This window comes from Tympanuchus pallidicinctus, unplaced genomic scaffold (assembly GCF_026119805.1).
Source record: "Tympanuchus pallidicinctus isolate F22 unplaced genomic scaffold, pur_lepc_1.0 scaffold24, whole genome shotgun sequence".
In the NCBI taxonomy this organism is placed as follows: Eukaryota; Metazoa; Chordata; class Aves; order Galliformes; family Phasianidae; genus Tympanuchus; species Tympanuchus pallidicinctus.
In genome coordinates this window covers 3,929,511-3,945,825 of record NW_026294741.1, presented here as the reverse complement: position 1 = coordinate 3,945,825, position 16,315 = coordinate 3,929,511, and the positions used below count along the sequence as shown (strand labels likewise).

The 16,315-nt window shown below is 45.5% G+C and overlaps 1 protein-coding gene across 1 annotated transcript in view; it reads left to right on the top strand.

The window, feature by feature from the left end:
• Positions 1-16,315, top strand: part of TAOK1 (TAO kinase 1) — a 59,006-nt gene that overhangs the window by 35,274 nt on the left and 7,417 nt on the right. Inside the window, exons 9-19 of the mRNA XM_052688584.1 lie at positions 385-478; positions 1,577-1,658; positions 3,488-3,655; positions 4,505-4,708; positions 5,859-5,993; positions 6,554-6,790; positions 7,545-7,673; positions 8,615-8,818; positions 9,263-9,502; positions 12,432-12,644; positions 13,721-13,903. Coding sequence (XP_052544544.1) covers positions 385-478; positions 1,577-1,658; positions 3,488-3,655; positions 4,505-4,708; positions 5,859-5,993; positions 6,554-6,790; positions 7,545-7,673; positions 8,615-8,818; positions 9,263-9,502; positions 12,432-12,644; positions 13,721-13,903 — 1,889 coding nt within the window. The remainder of the gene's footprint in view (positions 1-384; positions 479-1,576; positions 1,659-3,487; positions 3,656-4,504; positions 4,709-5,858; positions 5,994-6,553; positions 6,791-7,544; positions 7,674-8,614; positions 8,819-9,262; positions 9,503-12,431; positions 12,645-13,720; positions 13,904-16,315) is intronic.

Sequence of the window (16,315 nt, the reverse complement as noted above, 5' to 3'; positions counted from 1 at the left end):
ATAATAATAATAATAAAACAGAGTGGGTGACACCAAACCAAGAATGTTAATGGCTGGACGCTGAGGATAGATCTCCCTGTTAACGTACTCCTATTTTAGAACATTAAAATGAGTCAGAGAACTCAACTATGATAAATCACGTAATTTGGGAACTTGAGAGGACGAGGCATCTGATCTTCAAAGCGCTTTCATCTTCTGCTCAGAGACCAGTGGCACAGGACACATGCCAACATATCTGTGTGATTGCAGGGTTGGGCTGGTGTTCAGCAGCCGTGATTCTGCCGATGCTGTTTTCTTGTTGAAGGGATGTAAAGTAAGAAATGCAGAGGAGCGAAAAACGCGCGCCTGTCCCCCTCCATAAAAGTCGTTTTCTCTTTTGCACAGCGGAAAGGAAGCCTCCTTTGTTTAACATGAACGCAATGAGTGCCTTATATCACATAGCGCAGAATGAATCCCCTACACTACAGTCGAATGAATGGTGAGTATTGCTGAGGGAGGAATGTTGGAGGGAAGTGCTGTAAATGGAGTGCTTTGTCATGCTGAGTTCCTGAAATGGCTGGATTCCTATGGGGAAGATGTGAGCCGGAAGGTTCTGATTAGCTTCACTGTATACCCCACATATGAAATTGACCAATTACTAAATATGCATTTTAGGCTGTCGAATGCAGTAGAAACAGGATGAGCTGCTGGAAGAACGTAGGATCCTGTAATAAATCCAGCTCGTGGGCCAGTAAACTTCTGCAGCTCAGAGGCTGGCCAAAAATGTGGTTTTCTGTGTTTTGTTTTTGCTTTTTCTTTTCTTTTTTTTTTTAAATCACAAACCACGCTGTCAGTTCCTAAATCTTGTTTTGTTGAAGTTTTGCTCTGTAAGATGAAGACACTGCTTGCATGTGGCAGATGTCTGCTGCACAAACTTCAAAAGAATGAATCACAGTAGCAACGTTTTGTGCCTCCCAGCCCCAGCGACTCAGCTTTGAATCAGCAAACACAGTAAACTTATCAGAAGGGTTAAAACCTTCCTAATTATGTTTTTCTGAGCTGTGGTCCCGTGTCTCTAATATAATACGTTGTGCCATACTTTTTGGAATTCTTTTTCTACTTCAGAGGTTTTCTGGTGAGGCCATTTCACACCCTGGTCCTTGACAAAACATTCGGCTCATTTCATGCATATTTTTTTTTTTCCAGATTACTGAAAAATGCAGGTAGCAAAAGCCCATGGTGGGGAATTGGGTGGGAGGGGGGAAGAGAGAAAAACTATCTGTGGCTGCGGTAGGCCTTGAAGAGTTGGTGCAGGATGGAATTTGACAGGGTGCTGCTCCCACGGCAGTAAGCAGGTGTCTGTTTGCGTGCGGCGCTTCCGCAGCTCTCGAGTTGTCCCGTGTTTTACATTCTTCAGCCAAAGCGTTCTGTGGTCCTGAGGTCCCAGGAATGGCCCACTGGAAGCTGTGGGCGCCGTCGGGGGGTTGTATGGAGCAGTGGGTCTGTGTGGTTCCTCCTCAGCACTCCAACAGCACCCAGGCATGAATGTCTCAGTGCTGGGCAGGTCACTCAGGTGGATGTTTTCCCCTTTCCACAGGTCTGACTATTTCCGAAACTTCGTAGATTCTTGCCTCCAGAAGATTCCTCAAGACAGGCCCACATCAGAGGAGCTTCTCAAGGTGGGCTTGCTTGTCCTTTGTTTTCCACGTCCTACTGGCAAGGTGACATTCTTCTGTCCCACCTGCAGTAGTAGATTCCATTTACCAATGCTCTGCCAGCTGTCCCCGCTCCCTTTGAGCTGAGGGGTGTTGCAGCTTTCCTGTCCCTTTGCAGCATCTGGTGCAGTTCCCCAGGTGATTCTCTATGCTGGTTCTGTTCTCAGCATAAAAGAACACTCCAACAAGTGGCACTGGATGACCATCAGCTTGTCAGGGGTGTCAGTTTCTTAAGCTCGGTCTATCCTTCCAGTGATTATAATTAATCCTGACAGAGCTGCCATACATAAGTTAACAAATACCTTTCTTTGCTCCCCTCTTTATTCTATGCTATATATACCTCTCAAGGCTTTTTATCCTCTCCCATCACCTGTGTGCTTTACACGTAGAAATCTGCTGTTCTGATGGTTACCCCTGGGGCAAGAAGACGTAAGAAAGCTTTTCTTCCCCATGCTTTCCTTTGACATCTGCAGATTTTCTTCTGCTTTATTTCTTTGCTTTTTTTCCCCTTCATTTTTCCTCCTGTATGTTGCAGATACTTCATTTTCCTTGCTTTTGACTAGAAACAGTCCATGTGATGGATAGTTGCAAAAAGCTGCGGTGTTCCCTGAGTGAATGCAGCTCACACAGAACTTGGGTGTTCCAGCTGCTTTCTTCTAAGTGTGACTTTGATGGATTTCCTGAAGTTATCCTGGCATCCTGAGTTTTGCTAACTTGTTCCCCTCGCAGTGCTCATGGCATTACTGTGGGATTTTTGACCCCAGCCACGTTTCTGTTAAACAGCCACATTTCCAAAATTTTGCATTGCCTGAACACAGATGCTATTTTTGAAGGTTTTATCATCACCTTTTTGCATGTTTTTTACTTAAACGGTTCTGAGAACTTTTGCCTCTTTAAAAATGGTGAATTATGAAAGAAAAGTGCAATTACCCAGGAGAGGTTTGGTGTGGGAGTGTAGTCCTGCCATTTCAGAGTTCTGCAGATCGGTTTTATTTTGAGCAGCGCACTGCAATTAAAGTGAACGCTGCTGGAAATTAAACGTTTGTGATTGTATTCCTTCCACATCTATAGCCTGAAACAGCTGTGTGCCACTTTAGAGGGACAGGTAGGGAATGTGACACGTTGGAAATGGTGATGCAGTCCCCCAAAGGAACAGAATGAAACTAGTGGTGGTGTTAAAAATGACTCGTGCTTGCACAGCACATTTCATCTGGAGGCTGAAAAAGCTGCATCTGACATACATAGAGGAGAGTTGTTTTACCTGTTGGCAAAATGTAGCTACCTTTGCAGTGAAATGCAGCAAAGTGCATGTAGATTTGCAGCCTGTTTTATGACTCACAGCTGCGTGCTGAATATTTGATTATCTAGCTGTACTAAACAAGGAATGGGGTTTTATGCTGAGAGCTGGCTGATACGTTATTGACCATGTGGTTAAAGATAACAACCATCTCAGGCTTTAAGTGTTCTTACATTATTTGCTGCTCATCCTCCTCGGAGGATAATGCAATTGGAGATAATGTCTTGAAATACACCAACACCTGAAGAAGTCTAATTTTAAACAGAGCTTGTTTTCACAGTGTGTGATATACCTATTTTGTTTGCTTGGTTGTCTCCCATCAGAAAACAGTCATTCTGAAATGTGGCTGGACCATGAAGTCTAAATGTAGTGCCATTTAGTTGTGAGGGAATTCTCCTCCTGTGCAGGAAAGAGAACTAACAAGCCCAACTGGAGCTCATAATGGTTGTATCCTTTAAGCACTGGGAGGTCACTCACCTATCTGTGTGTTCTGCAGCACATGTTTGTTCTTCGGGAGCGGCCTGAAACAGTGTTAATAGACTTGATTCAGAGAACAAAGGATGCAGTGAGAGAACTGGACAACCTGCAGTACCGTAAAATGAAGAAGCTCCTCTTCCAGGAGGCGCATAACGGCCCTGCAGTTGAAGCGCAGGAGGAGGAAGAGGTGAGGGAAAAATGTGAATGCTGCACCGAGGGAAGGTGATGTCATGTAAATAACCAGAACTCAGGTATTGCTGAAACCAATGGAGGCTGTTTACACACCTGGCTATAAACTCTGCCTTCCTGTCTGTGCTTGGAGTGCAGCCCACCTCAGGGCACACACAAGGACAAGCAGAAGATGCCCAGCGCTGGCAAGACGCTGTGCTGTTTGCCCATGTGCCAACTGCTAACTTCCAGTTGTGCAGATTTTCCCTTGTTTTCACTGTGTACACAAGGCTTTTGGTAATCTTTTGTGTACACCTAGAGAATGTTCTTCTCCTCCATAAGACAGAAATTTGTACTTGCTTTAAAAAAAAAAACATGCACAGAAATTCATTTTTTGTCTTTCTTTGGGTGGCGTGCTGCAGTCACCATGTGGAGACTGAATTACAGAGTCCAGTTCTGTCATCTACAGAAGGGAGCTATGTGACATGCGGGGTCCCCAGATGAACACTTACTGAGATGATGCAGGTGTCAGAACAGCTTCTGGTGACACGCTGGGGCTGAGTCGTGATGGAGTTCGGCTTGTTAACAGGCTTGCAGTTGAAAAGAATCTGACATCAGCCAGTTAATCTTGACAAGGGTGATTCTTTCTCTCCTCAGCATCCCGCAAGAGAAATGCTTCATGACAATGCCTGGAGGGTGGGAACTGCCATGACATGGCAGGTAGATGCCTGTGTAAAGGAATAGAATGAACTTATAATCTAGTAATGGCGGCTGACAGAGCTGTAAGGGATTTGGATTTTCTTGATTTTTTTTTTTTTTTTTAAATTTTTTATTTTTTTGTATTTTTTTAATAATTCCTTCCTGCTAGGAACAAGATCATGGTGTTGGCAGGACAGGAACAGTGAACAGTGTCGGAAGTAATCAGTCCATTCCTAGTATGTCTATCAGTGCCAGTAGCCAAAGCAGTAGTGTTAACAGTCTTCCAGATGCCTCGGATGATAAGAGCGAGCTGGATATGATGGAAGGGGACCACACAGTGATGTCAAATAGTTCTGTCATTCACTTAAAGCCGGTAAGCATCGGGTTTTTGGCTGGATAACTTTGAGAATGTGAAAAGAGAATGGGTTTGGTTGGTTCAGTGGTCAAAAAAAGTAATTGAGTGCTTCCTACGTTAAGTCATTATTTGCAGCTCCTAATATTGTGTCACAAATGCATTAAATTGCATTGGAAAGTTGCTATAAAAATCGTTTATTTCTTTTGATCCTATAACAATTATTTTACTAATGAAATTGTTTTTGAAATTGCTTGCTTCATCATGAGTACTTGCAATGGCTGTTGTGAATAGGATTATTTAGTGAGTGCCCTTATCTTGCACAGTACTGCTTCAGGGGACAAAAAGATGCAAGGGTTTCCCCATCTAGTTTCTGAATTGTTAAATCCAAGACCACAGTGGTGCTTGAAATCATTCCTGAAGCACCCAGCACATGATTTGGGTATTTGGTTAATGAGCAAAGATGCTCAAAAAAGGCAGTGCAGCTCTGTGGCCATGGGTGAAGTCACTTTGGCTGCCTTACCTCTGTTGGAGCAGCATGCAGTGCAGTGTGTCACTGGGATCCATGCTGCTCTCCCTGCAGATGGGTTATCGTGCATTTTCTCAGCCCAGTAACGTTTCCCAGTTAATGATAGGTGTGGTTGGGATGTTTTGTTCTTTACCCAGATATGCAACAAAGGCACAGGTATTTCCTTGGGGAGTTAATTAGTATATCATCTCTAACTCCTAATCGCAGCGTGACGAATGACAAAGTAAGAATGTGGAATACACCACAAATCTCAGAATTTGCTTTGAGGTATTTCTGTGGTGGGTGTGAAGAAAATCATCCTCTGTCTTTCAGGGTTACAGAGATGTTGTTTTTGTCTCTCTGACTTGATATAATCTACTTGATAGCTTTTATGTTTTCTTGAAGTAAACTATTTTACTCAGTTCTCTGTTTTCCATTTGTTTTTCTCATTTACAGCAGTAATTAGTAATTTTCCTCCCAGTAATAAAATTGCACAACAGAATCTCCAAATTAAAGACCCTGGATCACAGCTCCCATTGCAGTACATTCCTCTGCCCGGCCTAACGAGCGTAAAATGGATCTGCTTTCTTTTCCTTTCAATGCCTTCTGAAAATGTGTAGTAACTGCAATTCTTGTTCTGTCGCGTTCATATTTGCTGATAAGGAGGAAGAAAACTACAGAGAGGAATCGGATCCTCGAACGAGGGCATCAGAACCCCAGTCTCCTCCCCAAGTGTCCCGCCACAAGTCTCACTATCGCAATCGAGAGCACTTTGCTACCATACGCACAGCATCGCTGGTACGTCAGCTCTGCGCCTGGGTGAGGTTGTGCAGGAAGGGATGCCTTCAAACGGGGCTCTGTGAAGCTCTCAGCAGTTCCCAGGATTTCAGCAGGACGTGAGCTGCGTTCGTTGGCTGTGGTGTTACCACTGAAAGGGTAGAATGTGGGTTGGTGAAAGCTGAAATGCAGCGCCAGGGCAGATGTGATTTGTGTGCAGTGGATGTTTACAGAGCTGGTAGGCTTAGCAGAATGCAGGAAGCAGTTTATAATAGCAAACTGGCTTTAGTTTCTTATGTATATTGTGTCCATTTGTGTGTGTTTCCATATACATATGCACACACTCATAGTGGGCTAAGGAGACATTATCTAATACTAGAGCCCATATGAGCTAATCTTCTGCTGCAAAATTCAGGTTTCAGTCTGCTCTGCTGCCACTGGGACCTCTGGTCTTCTTTACAAAAAGAAAAACAAAAACCACAACCACATCACTGAATAGCTTTCTTTTGTGGTCAGAAGAGTGCTGAAAATCAGATGCAGAAGCGTGAAGTTCCTTTGCCCCAGTGTGGTTATCTTTCTAGGTGACAAGGCAAATGCAGGAGCATGAACAAGACTCTGAACTCCGAGAGCAGATGTCTGGCTATAAACGTATGAGAAGGCAACACCAGAAGCAGCTGATGGCATTAGAGAATAAACTGAAGGCAGAGATGGACGAGCATCGCCTCAGGTTGGACAAAGATCTTGAAACTCAGCGTAACAATTTTGCTGCAGAAATGGAAAAGCTAATTAAAAAGCACCAAGCAGCCATGGAAAAAGAGGTAGGAGATAACAGTTTAGCAGACCAGTCTTTATTTGTTAATTACTTTGAATTGTCCACTTCACCTCACTGATGAACAGATGACATTGTAGTCTCTTACGTGTCTGTTTCCAGGAGCCAAGCAAATTGCTAATTAGAGAAAGGCTAATACATCACTTCCTTACACTAAGGGGTTTATGTAACTAGAGGAAAGGTATGTCCTTCATCACAGTGTGTTGTACTAAATGCTAGTATACTGACCCCAGGAAGAAGGCTGTGAGGGTTCTCCTTTCTTTTGCCTTGGACAGTTACTGACTGCCATCGAGTGTTATGGAGGCAGCTGAGCCTGCAGAGAAATGTGCCAGCTATGCTGAAAGGCTGTCTGGTTGCTTATGGATGTGGGGATTTTTATGCTTTTAAATAATTGACAATGAAGTGGAGGCGCCTATGGAGATTATTATTGATTTATTTGTTCATCTTAGATCTCTTGGTGGAGGGCTGAGGATTTGGTTGGTCATAAGGTGTTGATTGTGTTAGGTAAGAATAGCTCAACAGGATTGAGAGAGTGAAGCACTGAAAAAGGACTCCTGCTGATGCTTTAAGGGGGGTGGGATGAGAAGAGTTTGAGGGCAGGCTCCTGAGATTCATGCTTTTTTCAGAGTCGTGGTGAGTATTGTGGTCTCTGTATCGTGAGTTCCAGGTCTCGGGGTTAAAATGGAACATGAGCTATAATTGATCAGGCCTTGGAAACTGATCTGCTTCTGGATTTGCTGTAGGCTAAAGTGATGGCCAACGAAGAAAAGAAGTTTCAGCAGCATATTCAGGCCCAACAGAAAAAAGAACTGAACAGTTTCCTGGAGTCTCAGAAGAGAGAATACAAACTCCGTAAGGAGCAGCTGAAAGAGGTAACTCCTCTATAGTGAGAAATGTGAACCAACAGTGAGGTGTACAATGCACTGCAAGAGTGGTGAATGTTCAGAAATGACAGAAGAAACAGCAGAGCAGTAAGGATGACCTGTAGATTAATTAGTAATTTTAGTGGAGAAAGCAGGCTAATAGTTCAGTAATCACTGTATGGTAGTGGAAACCATGGCCTTTGTGAAATGCAGAGAAATGGTGGAATCAAACTTTGTGGTTCTTTTTATGGAGTGGATGAAAGTGTAGGCACTGGAAGTAATGTTTTTGAAAGAACCGTTTAGCACTCAACCATCAGTTGTGTGACGCAGCTTTGGAACTTCTCCCAAAGGGGAATATTCCCAAACATAGACATTTTCCTGGGAGAAAATGTCCAAAGAACCGCAGAGCCAAGGAAGATCATAGAATCATAGAATCACAAGGTTGGAAACGACCTATAAGATCATCTAGTCCAACCGTCTCCTCATCACCATTGCCACCACTAGCACTAAACTAAGATCTGACAGAAGATGTGTAGTAGCTTGAGCTTATAGCAGTGTCTTACACAGATAGATAGGCAGTAGGTCACAATTCAGCAAAACCTGCTGGTATACAGGAATTATGTCTCTTAGCTGAAGTGTATTGCAGCAAACCTGGTCACTGCCTGAGCATCTCTAGAGTGCAGTTCGAGCAGGAAGATTCGTTTATGAAACGTGCCTTAAGCAATATACTGACTTCAAAATGTCAATGTAAAAAAAAAAAGCCATGAATTGTCACCAGTATTCCCTTAGATATGTGATATGATGCATTTTACAGAAGCTCAAATTGTTCCTAACACGAGAAAACCGTGTGGAATGGTTTTATCTGAAGCGTAGTCTGTTAGGCACCCAGTCGTTCAAGGCCAGGGAGCTCGATGCAACTATTCCACCATTAATTAGCTGACTCTTATCAGGAGCTGAACGAAAACCAGAGCACTCCAAAGAAGGAGAAGCAGGAGTGGCTCTCCAAGCAGAAGGAGAACATCCAGCATTTCCAGGCAGAGGAAGAGGCCAACCTGCTGAGGCGTCAGCGGCAGTACCTGGAGCTGGAGTGTCGCCGCTTCAAGAGGAGGATGCTGCTGGGCCGCCACAACCTGGAGCAGGACCTGGTTCGAGAGGTGAGAGAGCAGGCAGAGGTGGGACCTGGAGCCATCTGTGTGTAGAGTATCACAGAGTTCCTACTATCCTACTTCAGTCTCACTAGGAGTTCGTTACCAAATAGGAATTTTTTTTAGTAAAATAAGGGCTGGGGTGTTTTTGCAATAATTTGGAGTAAAATGTTCAAATGAGTGTCTTATTGCATGAGAACTGTCAGATCCGAAAGGTCAACAGATGCAATAATCACTTCTTTCCAAAAAACACTTACTGTGAATCCACCTAGGAAAGTGGAATGAGGAAGGAAAAGGACTGGTGGCAGGGAGGCCTCCACCTGAAAAGTGGTAGGGGCTCTGTGCTCAGGTGGCTCGGAAAGGGACAGATGCCCTCTTGAGCAAAATAACGTCGCGTTACAAATACGAATCCAAGAAAATAAGAGTCTGGTAACCCCCTGTGTCGCCCTTTAGGAGTTAAACAAAAGGCAGACCCAGAAGGACCTGGAGCACGCCATGCTGCTGCGTCAGCACGAGTCCATGCAGGAGTTGGAGTTCCGCCATCTCAGCACCATCCAGAAGATGCGCTGCGAGCTGATCCGCCTCCAGCACCAGACCGAGCTGACCAACCAGCTGGAGTACAACAAGCGCCGGGAGCGGGAGCTGAGGCGTAAGCACGTCATGGAGGTGCGGCAGCAGCCCAAGAGCCTGAAGGTACTGCGTGGTGTGGGAGCGAGCAGCACCAGGGGGCTGCTGCTGCTGCTGCTGCTGGCGGTGGCACATTGCAGCCCCGGTCTCGTTTGCTGTGTGTGCAGGTCCAAGGGATTGTGAGGCTCGTTAGTTTGAAGAGGTTCTGTGTGAATGCCTTTACACTGCGGCTGGGATGGTAGGTGTGAAGGATACCAGCCAGCTGCAGTGTCCTCAGCGAGCTCCTTGTGCTGACCTTTGCCATGATGTGCTCTCGTAGGTTTCTTGCCCAGCTCTTCAAGCTGAAGTGGTTGGCCAGAATTTCAGGGCCTCTGTAATTGAGGTTCTTACTATTATTGTTGTAAGCTTCACCCAGAGAAGCACAGTGGTTTATTCTGAAGTGTCTAAGAATGAAGTAGAAAGTTTTCACATAGCTGCTGGTACGTTTCCTTTGAGGAGGAGGCAGGCTTCTCTCCGCCCAGTGCTCGGCTGTGCCAGTAACAAAATGAGTGTATGGCATACTGAGCATGGGAATTCCTCGTTGTTCTAGATCTTCCTGCTTCGTTTTTCACATCTGACTTAACCTGCAGTTGGTGCAAGCTATCTTCTTGCAGAGAAAAAAAAAACAGCGCTTGAGAACAGAACTTCAGCGAGAAAAGAATGTGATTAGAATTAGAATTAGTATTAGTATAATATTAAATGGTGAAAACCTGGCTTGTGAGTACAAGGGACCATCTGATCACTGTTGAGAATCTCCAAGGATATCGTGTATAAATAGCAGATGACTTCACAGCGAAGCTGTGCTGCACTCTGAGCTGAATAAAACCGAACCAGCTGCATTAGGTTGATCCTTCTGAGATTAGCATGAATGAGTTCTGCCTCCCCAAGGTGATGTGGTGCAAACAGGAGTGGGCAGCACGTCTGTATCTGCTCCCAGCTGGCAGCAAGGCCAACGGAACCACAGCTCTCTCCAGGCTGCAGAGCTGCCCTCTGCAGAGCATCCAACCCTGTCCTTTCTCCAGCTGGGACGGGGCTGCGGCGTTTTGGCAGGAAGCATGGAAAGCTTGTGCTGTGCCATGCATGGCTGTTCTGCGATTAGCAGAGGATTTCAGGCTTGAGCTGTCAATCCAGCACCTCGTGTAGAGTTGCACAGAATTCGCCCTTCAGTAAAAACCGCTCTGTTATTATTTTGAGCGTTTTAATTGTGATGAAAACCCCCTCTTGCTGGTGTTTCACAACACCGGGTCCAAATGATCTTGTCAGAAGGCTGCCTGGAAATCTTACCCCTCCCTTCTGTTTCCTGTTGTTGAAGCCTTTGGGTTGGAAGGCTGTAAACAGCCTGGTGGTGTCCAAGTGAAACTTCATGGAATGTGAGCACAAAACAGTTTGCTGATGTTTGCTGTGGTCCTTGGTGGGGATGTGTAAGCACCTGTAGACACTTCCTTGAGAGGAAGGGAGAGAGCACCTTGAAGGCCTTTAGGAAGGGAATAACTTGCTGTGATTTTAGGAAGGGTAGAAGTGATATTTTCCTCTCCATTACATATGTTTTGTTTGAATGAAGCCTGCCTCTGTCCTGTTTTCTGCATCCATTTGACAAGACTGGCTCGTTGGTTTATACAACAAAACTGGTGTCTGAATTGGGCCGGTTGTGTTTGGTCCCAACAGATCTTTCTGTGTAGCTGCAGGTGCTGTGCTTATCACCTGCCCTGCTGAGCCCTGGGTGAGCTCCAGGAGCAGTCAGTGCAGGGGCTGGAGGAGATGTACACATGTACCTGCAGTGCTGCTTCAGGTCCCAGAGCTCCTCCAGTTTATTCAGGGGCAGAAATCTGCTCCTGTGCTCTGTTTCTGCTCCAAGCGCAGTGCTAGGATTTGACCACGGTGTGAGTGGGCTAGACTGTGTACTGACTGTGCTGATGTGGTTGGTTTGATTTGTTTGTTTTTGTGCTTTGTTTTGTTTGTCTTACCATGGGGAATGGGACTATCAGTCGGTTCACCACCACCATTCATCACTCCTGAATTTGTTTTGGTTTAGTTAGAAGTATCCCTGCCAGTCCTCCTGAAGGGAACTCCTTCCTTTTCAGGGCCTCAATGCATTTGGCAGGTTCTATCCCTTTCAGGCTGCTCTGGAGGCAGGTTGGGTAGGTGGAAGAAAGACAGAAAGAATGTATCCAAGGTCACACAGCTAAGTCAGGTTCAGATACTTTGTCCTAGATTGATGTCTCTCAGCCCCATGTGCAATAACAAAGTTATATCTCTGCACAGTACTGAGACGCAGCAAGCAGGAAAGGAAAGCTCAGCCTCTGTTGGGACTGGGGAATTGTGTTGTTCTATAAGCTAGCACAACATCAGTGCTGATGGTGGTGTATATCTTCAGGTGTTTAATCTTTCCCAGCCTTTTTTGAGTATCTTTATGAAAACCAGATTCTTAATATCAAGAGAACACATCCAATCTGCATCAAACTCCCAGTGGAAAAAGCATGTCTCTTTCCCTGTCCCTTCCCATGCACCAGTTCTGCTTCTTTGCATGACATTAAGTGCCATTCATGTATACGTGCCATATAAGCACAGTCACGTGTAAGTGTGGCTTTTGGTGCTAATTAATATTAGTCCTGTCCCTCAAGAATTTTTCTTGAAAAGCAACAGCCAGGACTGGATCCAGTCCAGTGACAAATGTGAGGCTCTTTGTGCGGAGACAGCTGTATTTAGGCTGGAGCTTTGTTATAAAAGTGTCTCTATTGTAATTGTTTTGCACAGTGGCAGTGTCAAAGCAGCTGCAGCAGTAGTCATTGCCTCTTGTATATTTTGCTTCCCTCCTTGCACTGTAGATGTTATTATACATTTGTGGATTCTTGAACTCATATCCTTAATGTAATCCTAAATATCCATTTGAATGGATATTTCTCCCATTTGAAACATGCTGTTTTTTTCTTTGTTTGTGTCCCCTCCATCTTTCCAGTCAAAAGAACTACAGATAAAGAAGCAGTTTCAGGATACATGCAAGATCCAAACCAGACAGTACAAAGCACTGAGAAACCATCTGCTGGAGACCACGCCAAAGAGTGAACATAAAGCTGTCCTCAAACGGCTCAAGGAGGAGCAGACCCGGAAGCTGGCTATCCTGGCTGAGCAGTACGATCACAGCATTAATGAAATGCTCTCTACACAAGCTGTGAGTCGCCTCCGAGGGACCCAGGGTTCCTCAGCCAAATAGGGATGTTTGCATTTTAAGCAGTCTGTATCCTGACAGCAGGCTATCTGCTTCCTTGCTACACACGCCGTACCCAGCACTGCCATTCCTCTGTATTTAAAATCTGCATTCAAATACAGAGGAAAGAGGTATTATTCCCGTCAGGCAGGTTGAAGCTGAAGCTTTTGTCCAAGGGATGCAAAGTGATGCATCTGCGTGGCTGAAAGACTGCTTTTGCATGAAGTCTGACAGCATGCACGTCCCTCTTAGAGCATCATTAAATAATATGCAACTTGCTATTTTAAGTCATTTAGGTTTTGATTTATCAGTGATACCAACCAAAGCATGTCCCACTGGTGGAAAATGCTCAGTGAGTCATGGAGGAGTTCAGAGGTTTGACTGTAAATCTCCAGTTATGCTAAAAGTGCTCTGAAAGTTCTGTTAGCCCTTCTTCAAGGAGTGACCATGTGAGCAATGCTTTGAGTCCTTGGTACAACTGAACGTGCAGTTTTCTTTGCACTTCATGCATATCGTGTCCTGCTTATCACTCTGCACAGATTTGACACTGACACAGCAGGGTAGCTGGCCTAATTTATGTGAGGGAAGTTAAAAGTTCAGTGTTAAAAACGCTTTTAGATTTATGTCATTTTTTTTGCCCGATGTCCTGCATTGGCAGGAATGCAAACTCAAGTCTCCTGCACACAGGAAATTTGCTAATCCAGCTGAACAGAGCAAGAGGCCTTTTCTTTGCCTTTAGGAAAACAGGGGAGAGCTGTGAACGTTAGCACCTACAGCAGGCTGTTCTCTGCAGTACGGATCGTGGTTCCCGAGGCACCACTGCTCATCAGCGTCACTTGCATCAGCACTGTGGGCTCACTGTCACCAGTCTTTGTCACTATAGGTTCTCTGTTTGGTGAAACCAAGTACAATAGAGACCAATTGTATTGCCAAGAAAACAAAAGTCCCATCCCATTCTCTCCCTCTCCCTGCAGTCCTCCCCCAGAGTGTCATGAGTGGTTACCCCATAGTGAAACGTCTCTATTGTCTGCCTTTCCCAGCTGCGTTTGGATGAAGCACAGGAAGCAGAGTGCCAGGTTTTGAAGATGCAGCTGCAGCAAGAATTGGAGCTGCTGAATGCATATCAGAGTAAAATCAAGATGCAGGCAGAAGCCCAGCATGACCGGGAGCTGCGTGATCTTGAACAGAGGGTATCCCTCCGTCGGGCCCTCCTTGAGCAGAAGGTAAAATGGGCATGTGAGCATCCTTAGCACACTGTCTTTCAGCACTGTACCTATCAAAATGCGGAGAAATTGCTTTTGCCTTGCTGTGTAGATAAATGCACAGGTCATTTGGATATTTGCCTCTCTGGGTTAATGGCTCAGTGACTTTCTGCCAGCTCAGCCGTCCTCTGTGAGCAGATTCTGGCTTTCTGGCTGGGGCAGAGCTGCTCGAAGCATGCCAGAGACAGAGGGAGCTGTGCCTCCCTGGGCAGAAGGGAAAGCAAATGATTCTGTCTCTGAGCTGCAAGTCAACATCCTCAGCTCACAGGGGACAGACATGATGACCTAAAGGGAAGGTGTTGCTTTTTTTTGAAGTTTGCGTGGTATTAGCAGTAGGTATCTGGGGGAATGAAAAATTGATGGACTTGTGATTTGAGACTCTATGTTTTCTGGTTGATTTTTTTTTACTGCAGCTCTGCTCTTTGTCACTGTGGAGACGAAGCTGCAGTTTCCCCATGAAATGCCACATGTTGTAGAAAGGCTGCTGTCAGCAGCACTGCCCTTAGCAAATGGCTGTAGCTAAGACTCACAAGCATGGGCAGCCTGCTGCTCCCTAGATTTCAACTTGAGTTGGCTATTGCATGTGTTGAGATGCTTCTTGTTGAAGCATGCTTTTCTATGTGGTTCCAGATGCAGGGGTTTGTAGAAGTGCACGCACAAACCAGAGGAAGGGTAATGCAGCAGTCAGTGAAAGGAAGTAGGCAGTCAGCCTTCCTGCTGTGAGTTTTCCCCCTTTTGATTTGCTCTGAGGGCGCCAGCCATCACCATTCACACAGCAGTTCTTAGCTTCGATGCTGATTGGTGATTATTAAATTATGGCAATTACTCTGTGGCCTCGAGGTTCTTTGCACTTAAATCCTCCCAGAGGCCAACAGATGGTAGGAGGCCCTGTTGGAATAAAGCTGCTCCACCTCATGGTCAGCAGAGGAACATCTCCAAGAAGGCAGCGCTGTGCTTTGGTCTCCTGCAAGTAGCTGAATCTCTGAAGAAACTGAATTTGTGCAGACGGGGTTCCTTTGTGGCACCCACATGTGGGGTAATCGTTTTTATATCCCATCTCTAGTTCTGCTCCTGTCCCAGCCCTGCTTCAAAGTGTATACTGGGCTGGGTGTGCATTGCCCTCTGGTGGTATGAACTGAAGGGAACTCCAGGGGAGGAAGTGTGCCACAGCAAGCTGAGCTCCTCGTGTGCAGGGTCGGTGGTGTTGTACTGCAAGCTGAGCCCAAGAAACTGCATCAGTCAGTGACAGTGTTCTGTAAGCCTCTCAGTGCAGATGAGGATCAAAGCCTGTGCATAGTGACTGGCATCACTAATAGCGATAGGAAGCTTAGCAGTGCTACAGTGTAGAGGAGAAAAGGAAGCAATAGCAACAAGGTCTAGCATATTTTTTTTCTTTTTTGTGCCCTGTGTACCTTAGAATAGTGAAAAACTGCATGGTCCTTCAGCTTCCATAGGTGGGAAGCTTTTATTTAGCCATATGTGCAGTGCTTATGTTTTGATGCTGATACAGTCAGTGGTGAGACAGTTGCTGGAATTACAGCTCAATTGCAGCAGCTCAAGGGAGGACACCTGGGTACAAATGTGGATGCATCTTCCTTTTGAAGGGATGGCCTTTACAGGAAGGGTATTCTGACTTTGTAAGAGGTTGGAGCTGCTAGTGCTCTGGTGCAGGTTGCTCAGCAGTGTCACCTGGTATTTGTGTGCCTGTGCTAACTGAAGCTGTCTGGCAACCAGAGCAAGGGCACGTATGTGCACAGGATGAATGTCTGACTTTATGTGCACAAACATACACAGCCTGTGGCAAAGTCAGTCCCCAGTGTTCAACAATAAACCATATTTCCAGAAGTGATCTTGTGCATCTGTGCTGAGAAGGATTCTGCTTCCTTCTCAGCACAGCGCTCTTTATTTTTGATGGTGCCCATCACCATAGTAACTCAGTGGAGCATGCACGTCTGACTTGGGCTCAGAAGGGAGTAACCAGCCCCTTCCATGCACAATTTTTAAGTGCCAGTGACTGAGGCTCTGTGCAAGTTACACCCTGGTGCTGTTTATATTGCAATGGTACTGAGCTTGTCCCAGGAGGGTCTCTAAAGGACTTTAGATTCACTCATTTCCTTCACATGTGCCTCCAACACCTCATCTTCAGCGTCCTGTGTCCTGAGGTCGTTTCTAAGTGATGTCATTTTCACGCAGGGTGTCAGGCATGCCTGTCTGTGCAGCTTGGTTGCACAAAGTCCCATTTGTTTCGCTGGCACAAAGACTGAGAGCTGTGTGCAGCCAGACATGCTGGAGAGCTGCAGTTCTGAAAGAGAAGGGGATTCCACTTAGATAAATTGCAGCGTTTTAAAGAGCTAACATTAGAGAAGGCAGCTT